This window comes from Microtus pennsylvanicus, chromosome 4 (genome assembly GCF_037038515.1).
Source record: "Microtus pennsylvanicus isolate mMicPen1 chromosome 4, mMicPen1.hap1, whole genome shotgun sequence".
NCBI classification, from domain to species: domain Eukaryota; kingdom Metazoa; phylum Chordata; class Mammalia; order Rodentia; family Cricetidae; genus Microtus; species Microtus pennsylvanicus.
The window spans coordinates 136,250,069-136,262,630 of NC_134582.1; the positions used below are offsets into that span (position 1 = coordinate 136,250,069).

General features: G+C 42.4%; 1 protein-coding gene across 2 annotated transcripts in view; it reads right to left on the bottom strand.

Moving 5' to 3' along the window:
• Pip4k2a (phosphatidylinositol-5-phosphate 4-kinase type 2 alpha) overlaps positions 1–12,562 on the bottom strand; it is a 160,841-nt gene that overhangs the window by 10,666 nt on the left and 137,613 nt on the right. For both annotated transcript variants that reach the window (XM_075970594.1, XM_075970596.1), the window contains one exon: positions 691–804. In XM_075970594.1, the coding sequence (XP_075826709.1) occupies positions 691–804 (114 nt within the window). The remainder of the gene's footprint in view (positions 1–690; positions 805–12,562) is intronic.

A 12,562-nucleotide genomic window follows, 5' to 3' on the forward strand; every position in this document is an offset into this window, starting at 1 on the left:
TTAAAATTATCATTGTACTGTCTCGACAAATTACAAGACAGTAACTCCCCCTCCCTGAATTTACTTCTAGAAGAATGAAATAAGGAAGCCAAACAGGAAAGATAAACAAAATGATAAAAAGAGGTTTTAATTCTTTAAAAAAAAACAGTATTAAGAACAAATCTCTTTTATAATAGGCTAAAACCTCACTGGAACAATGAGTCCTACTATTTCTTACCACCCTCACTGAGGACCATGGATTTAAATAGCTGGGCCCTTGGCATGGCAAGGCTGGTTCTTTGGCCTCATGGTGGAAACAGTGAAGAGAGGTGAGGTTGTATATACCAACATGGAGATATGATTCAGAGGGAAGTGTGACCGACTCTGAGTCACCAGTGTTCTGTCTGACATGCTCTGGTTTTGGAGCAAAGCCAGCATTCCTGCCCTTCCCATACTGGCTGCTGTGGGTAGGACATCTTCACTACCAAAGGCCGGGGACAGCAGGGCTCTCTGGTTTTTGTCATCCTGACTTGACACACTTTATCATAAAACCAGATCCTGTAACATGGGGTCTATCTATTTATATGTGAGTCACAGATAATGTAGAATATATACATTTCTGCCTTCACTATAGATTTGAAAAGATGAACTAAAAAGCCAGGAGAGTCGAGCGTGACCCAGTGGCATATCTTTCTTACCAGTTTTTCTTACCTCGACATCCTTTTTCAGTTTTTCCAGGAATATCTTTTTGTTGTTGTCATCAATATAAATCTTTTGGCCCTCATTGATGAAGTCATTATCCTTTAAAGTTGGAAGCTCTTTGGCCTAGAACAAATGAGAAGAAGAGGGAAGAGCTTGACTAAAGCCTAGAAGCCATGTGTTGTCTCTGACCTGGACACTGAAGTTTGTTTCACCCACCGAGGCAGGGGCAATGAAGTGTAAGGTTGCTTGACAGCATCAGGGGAGCCAGTGTGCTGTGAACCACTGGAAAATTCCTACTGGGGGTCAGGGGCTGGCACGCTCCCCATCAGTGACACTTCATGATCCATAGGAATGAACCTGATGGCTTCCTTTGGCTCACTTTCTTACAAGAAACTCCCCAAGTAGTTAACATATCTATTGTACAACCCAACACTACCGGCCGAACACTCTTGGGCAGCCTAAACGGAATGCTGACTACAGAGTGCCCTCTTGTCTCAGAGTCCCAACCATGAGCTGTGTGCATGCAACCTGAGGCTCGGCAGTTGCTCTCCACCACAGCCAGGAGGGAAATTTCCACTGGGCAACTCCAAAGAAATAATCTTGTACCAGACAGTGGATTAAGCTGGGAAATTTTACCCTTTACAAGTAACCAAGAGAACGAGCAGGCGGGTAATTGTACTTCTGTTCCCCAATGCAAGAGGGCTGGAGAAACTCAAAGTGTAGGTTACAGCGGAGAAAAAGCATTAGCCTGTGCCCAGGCACACAGAACTCAGGCATCTAGTTTTAAGATTATGTGGCTTGTACTTGGTGCAATCTGCACTCTGGGAAAGTTCAAAGGTCAAAACACCTCCTCCACCCTGATTCCTTTCTGTTAACCATAGCTTATTTCTTTCAGCTGCAAGGAATCCAATATAATACACTGCCCCCTTTGGTCTAATACTGATCCCCAAATGGTCCTTTTTCAGACATTTCTTGCCCTTCAAATGTCTGAATGGTACACATCTCCCTCTCATTTTATAAAGAGCACAAAGGTATGCAGACATACATCGTCCAGTATGGATGCATACGTATACTGTACCACACATTTCTAAATTACTGGCTTTGCTTATTTTGCTTCACTTTGAGAAAAGAGCATTTGGGGTATATTGTGACTGAAATCATCATCATTCTCTTTACAAAAAAGGTTTGGCAAGTTTTAGAAATTCAAGGGTTCTATTCCATAGGCAGTTCCCGAGTTACTGTCACAGTCAGGGATGTTACTTGTACTGGATTTAGAACTGTAAACATAAGGTGGGGGGGAGAGAGAGAGAGAGAGAAGAGAGAGAAGAGAGGGAAGAGAGAGAGAAGAGAGAGAGGGAAGAGAGAGAGAAGAGGAGAGAGAGAAAGAGAGAGAAGAGAGAGGAGAGGAGAGAAGAGAAGAGAGAGGGAGAGAGAGGGAGAGAGAGAAAGAGAGAGAAGAGAGAGGAGAGGAGAGAAGAGAAGAGAGAGGGAGAGAGAGGGAGAGAGAGAAAGAGAGAGAAGAGAGAGGAGAGGAGAGAAGAAAAGAGAGAGGGAGAGAGAGGAGAGGAGAGGAGAGGAGAGAGAGAGAGAGAGAGAGAGAGAATAGAAGAGAAGAGAGCATGTATTGTATACATATGCATGACTGTACAGGCTCTCCTGTCTCCACGCCCCCCCCACCTCTCCCACAGTGCGGAGGCTACAGAAGCACACCCCTATGCCTGGCTTCTACATGGGCATGAGGGATTTGAACTCAGGTTCCCATGCTTGCATGGCACTTTACCCACTGCGATATCATCCCAGCTCCCCAGTGTTTTGAGGTGAATGAAACATAAACCCTAATGTTTTAGCAAACTTCACCCTAAAAGCAGTAAGAGGAAACACCCGGTTCTGATGTTTAAAAAAAAATCAGGGCCCCCAAGAAGCAGTCAGACCTCCCCATAAAGCCCAGGAGTCCAGGACTGAGAATCTCCAGGTAGACATTTTGAATGTCTTTGTGCAGTTATGCTTTGGGGTTATAGGGTGTTAGGGATTTAGGCATCCACTTTGATTCTATAACCCATTTATACATGTAAGAAATTACTGGATAAAGATGGTTTTTTTGGTTGTTTTTGTTGTTGTTGTTGTTGTTTTTTTGGGGAATTCAAGACGTTTGAGGACTGAGATGATATGCCACAGATGACGGAGTAGATTACACACTGGAGGTGTGTTTGGAAGACAAGTCACATTTATGAAGATGAATGCCACTTCAGGCTCACCCCAGTAGAATTCCCCTATGTGATAGGGGAAAGTCTAATCCTACCTCATAAAACTCTGGGTACCCTGTACTATATTACTAAGCTTGCTTGTGAATTTCACAGGCACTAAGGATGTGAATTATTTAGACTGGATCAAGTTCAGCAAAGGGCGACCAGATTGGTTAAACAACTTAAGGGCTTACTGAAAGGATCAAGAGGCAAAGGCAGGGCCTCAGCAGGGCAGCCGGGGGAGAGGAGTCCAATACTGGTGAGCAAATGCCCCTTTCCTAGATGCTCTCCCTAGAACAGTGCTTAGTAACACACCCAAATCCAAACCCATTCAGCGCAGGCAAGATAAGGGCTGGATTCAAGATGTGGGATCATCACCGGTGTGATGGAAAAACACATCAGCACAGCTAATGACATACCCAGAGGGACCCTTCTCCCCACCATCAACCACTCCAGTGTCTGTATCTGGCATCTGGATAAAATAAGTGAGCACGTGACCAGTCCTTCACTTGTGTGCTAGAATTGGAAAATGCCCAGCTATGGGCTTACTCTGCACCCCCACTTCTATCTAGGGGATACAGACCAAAGCCTGTGGTTCTAGATACAGCTGGACCCAGGCTGGCTGTTATGTTGATCTCAGCTGTCTAAATATTAGCTGTGTGTCTTTCAGCAGGTCACTCCTTCTGTGACTTGGTTCTCATCTTTTTTTTTTTTTATGGTGAAAAGGTGTATATTTAGAATTAGCCGGCTGGGCTCAGTTTAGATGATTCCAATCTTGTTGGCAACATCCAGAGCATCATAATCAGGAGCCAACCGAACATACGCCTTCTTCTCTCCGTCGGGCCTTATGAGGGTGTTGACTTTGGCCACATCAATGTCATAGAGTTTCTTCACAGCCTGTTTGATCTGGTGCTTGTTGGCCTTGACGTCCACAATGAACACAAGTGTGTTGTTGTCTTCTATCTTCTTCATGGCTGACTCGGTGGTCAGGGGGAATTTGATGATGGCATAGTGGTCAAGATGGCGCCGAAAGCGAAGAAGGAAGCTCCTGCCCCTCCCAAAGCCGAAGCTAAAGCGAAGGCCTTGAAAGCCAAGAAGGCGGTGCTGAAAGGCGTCCACAGCCACAAAAAGAAGAAGATCCGCACATCGCCCACCTTTCGGCGTCCCAAGACCCTGCGGCTACGAAGGCAGCCTAAGAACAAGCTTGGTTCTCATCTTTAAGTAGCAGCAAGTAGAGGGTTGTCCATGAGGATTTCACGCGTCACACACTTTGAAGGGGCGGAGCAGTGTGTGCCACACATGGCTCCTGTGACTGGCTTGTCATATCTGCGGGCATGGCTTCTTTAGACAAAGCTGTGACTGAGAAGTCCCGAGCAAAGCTATCCTTTCTTTTCTATACGACGTCACATCAAGCATTGCCTCACTAGCCATGACCCGGACCAGCTGCTTGGTCAGCCCCAAACTGCTTCCTCGGCTGAGTAAGGAAGTCAATCATAGCTATGTGATAGGGTTGGTGTGTGAACTGGAAGGCAACATACGGCGCTTGCCCACAGGAACTCAGAGTGTGTTTTCTCTCGGCCCCTTTCTTTCCTTCCAGGATCGTAAAAGATAAGGTAAAACTTAGGCTGTCAATAATATAGACCGTGTTTAAGATTTCCTTTGATTTCAGTTTTTACTCGCTAGTCACATATCGCACATGGGTTTGCAATGCAGCCCTTTATGCTGAAGAATTGTCAGCAGGGCTGGCAAACTCAGTGTATGCCAGGGCACACGGTGACACCGGCAGTGGCTCTGACCGCCCTGCCTCAGCGGCTCCAGTCACACACATGCTTGTCTCCCCGGCTCGAAAACCGGAGCTCTGCAGCAGGTTACCCAGCAGAAAACCCTGACTAGTAATCTTAAAGAAGCAAAAAAACAAAAACTAGAAACTCAAGAACAGAATGTGGCCGTATAATAAAAATTAGCTAAGTTACTTCTTGGAATACTTATTTAAATTTATGTAATATTTATTAAACCTATGGACTAAAATGTAATGCTTTTATACATACGGCCAAAGACAAGAAGTTTTTCCCCTTCATGTTACTCTTCTATGGTTTGGATTTTCTTGGTGAATGTCATAGTGTGTGACTTAGTGATTGCTATTTTGCTGACCTAAAGCAAAAGTCCATGTGTAGTGGCCAGAAAATATGACCGAAGTAGAAGGGAGTTATAAATTGATTCGTAGGAGATAGTGAACTCCCTGGGAACACTGACCTTGCGATGAGCCACGGGAGGACGACATCTGCAGAAACTGAAAGCTTTTGGCTTCTTCTACAGCCTACACTAAACTCTCTCAGCAGTCAGTACTGTCCTCCAGCGAGGAGCAAACTATGCTACAACACTGATCTGAGAGACAAACGAAGACGGCAGGAGAGTCCGCACCACATTCAGCATGTAGGTAAGTTTTTAATTAATTCTTATCCTCCCTGGCTTAATAAGGGAGATAAAGGATCCTTTAGGAGCAGATTCAGCCTGACATTTGAGACTTTAAAATGTTCAGAACAGCACACTCAATTTTAGATGTGACCACAAGCCTCTGTGGATGGCTTAGGAGACAAAGATGGAAGTGAGACAGACACCTGGGGAGGTGGCAACCTCAGGGGAAGGAGGTGGGAGGCTCCAGACGCTTCCCGGGGAGCCAGGTAGATACGAGGCAAAGAGCAAGGCCCCGAAAATCTGTTTCGTATTACTTACCCTTTATTCTTAAAATGTAAAATTATGACTTTTCACAGAATCTCGGAATGTAAAGCCAAAAATGTAAAGAAAATCTTTTTTTACCAATATAATATTTTCACCAATTTTTTTAACCAGCATAAATAATTTAGGGAAAGTAATTTTTTCTAACGAGGATTAACTAACACATATACACATGCATGTATATGCACAACTACTGCTACTTGTACAGAGTTTAGTGCAGTCCATTTTAAGGCTTACAAGATGAGAAGTTGTATAGGCTTTTGTATTCAATTAAAAAATTACGTTATCTTTCAGATGATAGTTTAAAAATACTACAAGAAATTAAATTTGTATCTACAGTCACAACTATAACTCTAAAACATACAGAATTCAAACTAAAACAACATTGGGTTTTATTTTCATTCTGTATTTTCCAACTGTATTATAAATGGTGTTAGCAATAGGAAAGTGAGAAATACATGTTTCTTAAGATTTAAATGCACAGAGCCTACAATCATATAACACGGAGCCCGCTTTTGTTTCAGTCTGCACACAAACCTTACTCGGAAGACGAGGACCTTGGTCACACTTGAGTGTTTAATGCAAACAGGATTTGGTACCAGAAGGTTTTAATGCAGAGGATTAGATGTATCATTGTATGTTGCGATTAAAGCACTTGTATTTAGAATGAAATGAATTTTTGTTTGATGTGCTTACTTAGTAACCTACTTAAATATGTTTTTCACTGTAAGCCTCAATGTCAAAGATGGCTACTTGGTGTGTCTTTGATGGCTATTCCCGGGACACTTTAAGTCAAACAATTAAAAAAAAAAACATGTAGTCACTGTTGTACTTGCGACTGCTTATGTTCCTAATTTACTTGTTATTCCAAGCTCACCTAAATGAAAATAACTCATGCAACAGAATAAAATTCTATGCTCATCATAAAAAGAAAAAAAAAATCAGTCTACAAGGTAGAAAATTCCCCAGAATGTTCCTGGGAGAGAATGTAGGCTACCCTCGCACTGGAGGCAGGATAAAAACAGTTGATGAAATAACATCACATGTATGGTATCAATTTTGGGTAACAAGAGATGCTAGGGATTTATAATAAAATCAGTTCCGCCTCCCCAAACAGCTAAGCCACAAATTTGATACATGAAAAGGCAAATTAGTGAATATGGGTGAAGCTCACTGAGAAGAGGCCAAGGTAACAGGTGCTTTCCCACAACATGACACGTAATGACCTCCCTCATCCACAGAGGCAGATGTTGACCTAAGCACCTAGGTAGGGAAGCAGCCTACAAGAACCTTATTAACTTTTAACATCCACAGTGGGGAAAAGGAGAATGGCCACTCTGTCAGCAGCATCTGGATAGGACAGTTCAGATTGGAATCTGTTTATATGTAGACTGTGGAAAGAAATATACTCAGCACACCCATGAAACTGTGTTGTAATTAAAAGCAAACCATTGGTAAGTTTAAGTGTCATATTGCTATTTAGAACTGTTAAACTCTAGCGAGGGGCTATTTTCTCTAAGTATCTTAAGATAATGTAAAAAGAAGTTATTACTTAAGAATACTTTTATAGCCACGTGTAGTGGGTGCACACCTTTAATTCCCCCACTTGGGAGGCAGATGCAGTTTGAGGCCAGCCTGGTCTACAAAGTGAGTTTCAGGACAGCCAGAGCTACACAGAGAAACCCTGTCTTGAACCTCCAGCATCCAAGAAAAGATCAAATCGAAATAAAACAAACCACCAAAAACAAAACAACCCCCCCCCCAAAAAAAACCCACAACCAACCAACCAAGAAAAAAGAATTCACATTTTAATGAATATTAAGCAGCTATGTAAAAGGTGATGGTTTGATCTTCTTCCATAAATAACAATGTGGCTGTTAAACAGTGGTCTCTAAGATCTACAAAATAGGACCTCAAAATAGGTTTGTTCCAGGGGTTGAAAAGTTGACTCAGTGGTAAAGAGCATGTTTCATTCTTCCAGAGGACCTGAGTTCAAATCCCAGCCTTCACTCAGGTGGCTCATTGCTGCCTGCAATTCCAGTTCTAGGGAAACTCAAGACCTTTGACCTCTGCAGGTTCATGTGCACAGAACCACACACACACACATAATTAAAAATAAAATTAAAATATTAATAATTAATTATTTTATTTATTTATCTTGGCTTATCGATACAGGGTTTCTCTGTAGTTTTGGAGCCTGTCCTGGAACTAGCTCTTGTAGACCAGGCTGGCCTCGAACTCACAAAGATCTGCCTGCCTCTGCCTCCTGAGTGCTGGGATTAAAGACGTGCGCCACCACCACCCGGCCAAGAATAATATTTATTAAAAAATAGGTTTGTTCCAATTCTGTGTCATGAATATTTAGTATTGGTGACAATGTGAGAACTCTCATAGACTCAAAACCCAAAAGGAAGTTTCTTAAGTCCGCTTGATTCTGCCTTAACATGAACATAGTAAACTTTACATCTATTGTAAGATCTGCACATCTGTAGCAGGCTGGCTTAAATTCAGAGCACATACTACATGTTAGACATGTTCTCTCTTCCCTAACTTTGCTGGAAGTAAGCTGGCTTACAGGGCTTCCCACCTCTAATAGCAGAGCTCTGTGCGTTTCCGATGCTTGGCCGAGTACCCAGCACTTCATGTCAAAACTGCTGAGCAATTTCAATGCTGCCGTGTGTGCCAAATCTGGAAGATGCTCATGAGACTCAATGCATGAGCTCATCAGTTTTTCATATGCCAGGCTTACCAGTCAGGAAAAATTACAAGTAAATTAAAAGTTGGAAACCCCTACTTGTAAGCAAGGGATGCACCTTAGTCATATGGTACTTGCCTAGCACACAAAAGACTCCTGGGTTCCATCTCCAGTATCTCCAGCAACACAAGCAAAACAACTCCACTTCCCAGAATACTCTCGAGGTTTCCTCAAAGTCTCCCAAGGGGCATTGCTTACACATTTGCTGATATGTCTCGGAATGTGTTTTCATCAGTGTTATCAGTCACTTTAAGCTTTTCATAGAACAAGTGTAATTTTGATGACACTTAATTGTGGTCTACTGTTGGCCAGCATTCCTAGAGGAATCTCCAGAAGATTCCATTACTGGCATTTCCTTGCTTGGTCTTAAAGCTGGTCTCAGATCCCTGACTCTCCAATGCAGCTGGTCCCAAACTCCCTTTTATTTTATAAAACATCTTTGGTCCACAGGACTGAAGTTCCTGCTGTTATCTTTTAAGTTCTGTAGCAGCGGAAGGAACTCAATGACACAGTGCTTGCTTTGCATACAGAAGGCCGTGGGTTTGACTGCCAGTATTGCAGAAAAAAAATTAAACACAATAATTTGTGCTTCTGTTTTGAAGGGAAAGTGTGCTCTGTCCTTTGGGTGTTCTTCATGCCGCCTAAGAAGGAAGGCAATTCCCTTCCATCCGGAAGAAGAGGAAAATACAGAGTGTGTTTAAAGCAGAGCAGCTGGCAGGGTGCCCAGAGTGGAAAGGCATGTTGGAGAAAGATTTCCCGAAGGGCTCACTGCTGCACTTTTTGAACCTTGCTCAGTGGCCTGGTGCCCTCCGATCCTTGCCTATTAGTGCAAGGTCTAGATAAGGATAGGTATTAGTTGTAACTGGGGGACCATTTAAAGACTTCAGAAGAAATGCTGAAAACTGGTTGGGAGGAGCAGTTTTAGGTGGGAGGGTATGGATGATTAATTCTACGATTAATTGTAGTAGGTAAAATGTCAGAGCCAGCGGCAGCCTCTTAATCGCCAGTGCAATTCGTGATACGTAAGAATCAACAAGGAGGCTTTCTGAGGCCCATTATCAACGACGATTATTGCCAATACAGCTCTGTAAATGCCAATTGTGGGGCAGCTGCTTTCTTTCCAATGGGTCCAGGGGAAAAAGTGGCATGTTAAAAGGAATCTTCTTGTTCTGACCCTCTGACTCCCACCACACGGGATTCACTTCACCCGAGTTTGGAGACCTGTGTGGAATGAGGAGTAAAATGCATATTTGTGTAAATCCCCGGGACTCTCTCTCTGGAGAACAGCGGCTTTTTAAAGAGTCAGGTCAAATCCCCTGGAGATGAAATGAGTCCCTGCTGCGGAGCCGGCTAGCTGGCAGCGTGCTAAGACTGTCATTTGTAAAAAGCAGTCCGCCCAGCTATAATTAGGAATTTGATGTCACACTGGAATTGGAGTGCAGCTGTGAAAAGATCGACCACCGGGGAGATTCGCATTTCTCTGTCTCATTTAGAGCGGGTGAAACTGCTGGAGTCATGAATGGAAGATGCCCTTCCACTATAAAGAAAAGAATTAGGGAATGAAACAAGTCATAGCAGCTGTCAGAATTTGACAAGTTTTTTTTTTAAGAACTATTCCCATAAAAAAAAACCCTCTAGACATCTGTACATGCATGTTCTGATACTTGTTGCCACAAAGTCATCCCATTATTGTTAGAATATGGGGACTTTATCTCCTCCAGTTCCATCTCCATTATTATGTTAATGCGAATCACACTAATTGTGTGTCAAGAAGAAATTCAAGGGATGGGATTTGTCTGCACCTATATCACTAAACACTGAAAATGACAGTTTCAAAACTTGTCATCAACAAGTTAACAGTATGGGAAATGAAATAATGGCTGCAGTGAATGGGTCCCAGAGTAGGGGAAGAACTGCAATCCCTAATGAAGCTGTGTCAGTGGAGAGTCGGGTAAGGGCGCTCTGCAGAACGGCAATCACTCTGAACAAGACAGCGACACGCGGCAATTACAGCGGCAGTGACGAGCTTTCCTGTCTAGGAGGCTGAAAGATAGGAAATAAAGCATTCTCGGCCTTCCCCACGTACTTCAAACCACAGGTACCAGAGATTGTTCTGAAGGCGCTTAAGGTTTTACTCAGGAACCCCCCAAAGGGCTATGCTTTTAGAGAAGAGTCGAAACTATTACCTGATCCTGGAAAGAAGGAAAACCAATAGCTGGGGAGGGGGTCAGGGGGAGGAGAGGAAAGGAAAACATTAAAAAAAACCCTAAAAGCCCAGTGTGTCCGAGTTCAGCTATGGCGATGCACTCCACTAAATGGTTGCAACTGAGTGTTTCTGTATCATCAGTACGCTCCCAGCTAGTGGACCACATTCTCCGGGCTGGCTGTCAATTTTGATGGCCTTTGCATCCATATGTGCAGGCGATTTCTCCTCCCCTTCCCAGTTAGAATCTGAAACATACATGGATAGGTAAGGTAGCCCTAGGAAGCCTCTGACCTTTCGGGGAGGAGCTGTCAGATCCCCAAACCTCCAACACAGTGCAAAGCCCTGGGTTCTTCCTTAAGGCAAGAGTGTCAGCCTCTGCGACAAGAGTGTTTGCACAGCAGGAGGCCCAGGGCCCAGGACAGTCTGTGTACCAAATCAAACACTTGAACTCATGCATGAGGTGGAGGAAATATAAATATATAAATGGGTTGTTTTGCTAAAATTAGTCTGAAACCAGACCATTTACGTAATTACTTAAAAAAAAAAGACCCTGGGTAAATTGTTTTAGCACCATATTTAGCCTTCATGCAGGATGTGACTGAGTGACCCATTATTTCAGTCCCTGAGGCTGTGACAGTAACCATGAAAACACATGTTCGTGCACACACACACTTGTGTGCACACATGCACACACTTCTGAATGAACACAGCACAGAGATGTGCAAATTCATAACATTCAAATTGAAACAAAATAATATTCTAAAAGAAATTAAGAAAAAAATTAAAATCCTTGAGTCTAACTTTAAAGAGATAGTAAAGAGAAGACCCTTCTGAGGCTGGTTTGTAGGAATATTCAAGAATCCAGGCAAGTCTTTCCCCTAGTCTGTCAATCAATGCGTCAATCTGGGCTAGTTTAGACTTACATGCAGGAAGCCATTTCCAAATTCTTTTTTTTTCTTTACTTAAAAGTATTTAATTTTGAAAAGGAATCACATATGAAACCATTTTTTCTTATTTTGCTTAGAATGGCAGTTTTTTTTTTTTTTAAATTTAACAGCCCAAAGCTTATTTCTAGTCTTTCATTAAATAAATGTCTCTAATGACCTGTACTTCTGCCATAACCCAACAGGTTTAAATTATCTATCCCTCTCTGTTTATTTGTGCTCCGATCTGTTATAGTTGTTCAAAAATCTTTTCAACATGTAACCACTTAATCCTAAATATCCACATCTCTTCCAAGTAATGACTTTTAACAAAATTGGGTCCAATTCTTTATGTCTCCATCTACCAATCTGAACTAATTACAATCTTCAAACTGACTTAAAACTTAGATCTCTCAGAAAGACCTCTGCAAATAATCGCAACTATGAACTTAGTTGTTCATGACGAGCTGTTTCCTGTTAACATCTAATGTATCTCACAAAGCATAAACACACACGGTCGTTTACGGCTGTCACTTGGAATGTTTCACTAGCATCTAACAAACTTTCTTTCTGCTTTATCAATCCTATCGCAGCCCGGATCTTATTTACCAATACTGAAATATTACATTTTTAACTTTTAAAACTGAAAAGTTACTTTATAATGTCCCTAGAGATTGACCCTTCAAGTCTGTAATTCTATAAAAGAAAGCAAATGAGATTCAAGTGTTACTTGATTTATAATCAGTCAGAAGATATGAAGATACAGTCCTTTATAATCTTTTCATACTTCACTTTAAAAATCAAAACCAACTCCGACCTCATCTTACCACTGTATATTCAAAAAGAAATTTGAAATCAATATGTAATGGCCGAGAAAATGAACAGAGGCAAAGACCACAGTCAAGGTCACATATGGCGAGCTGGGGTAAAAAGGCCTTGGGACCCAAGTTCCTCAAACCCCTAGGACCCACATTCTGAGTTGGAATTTCCATTTCAGTTGACAGTACAGGCAGCAGTA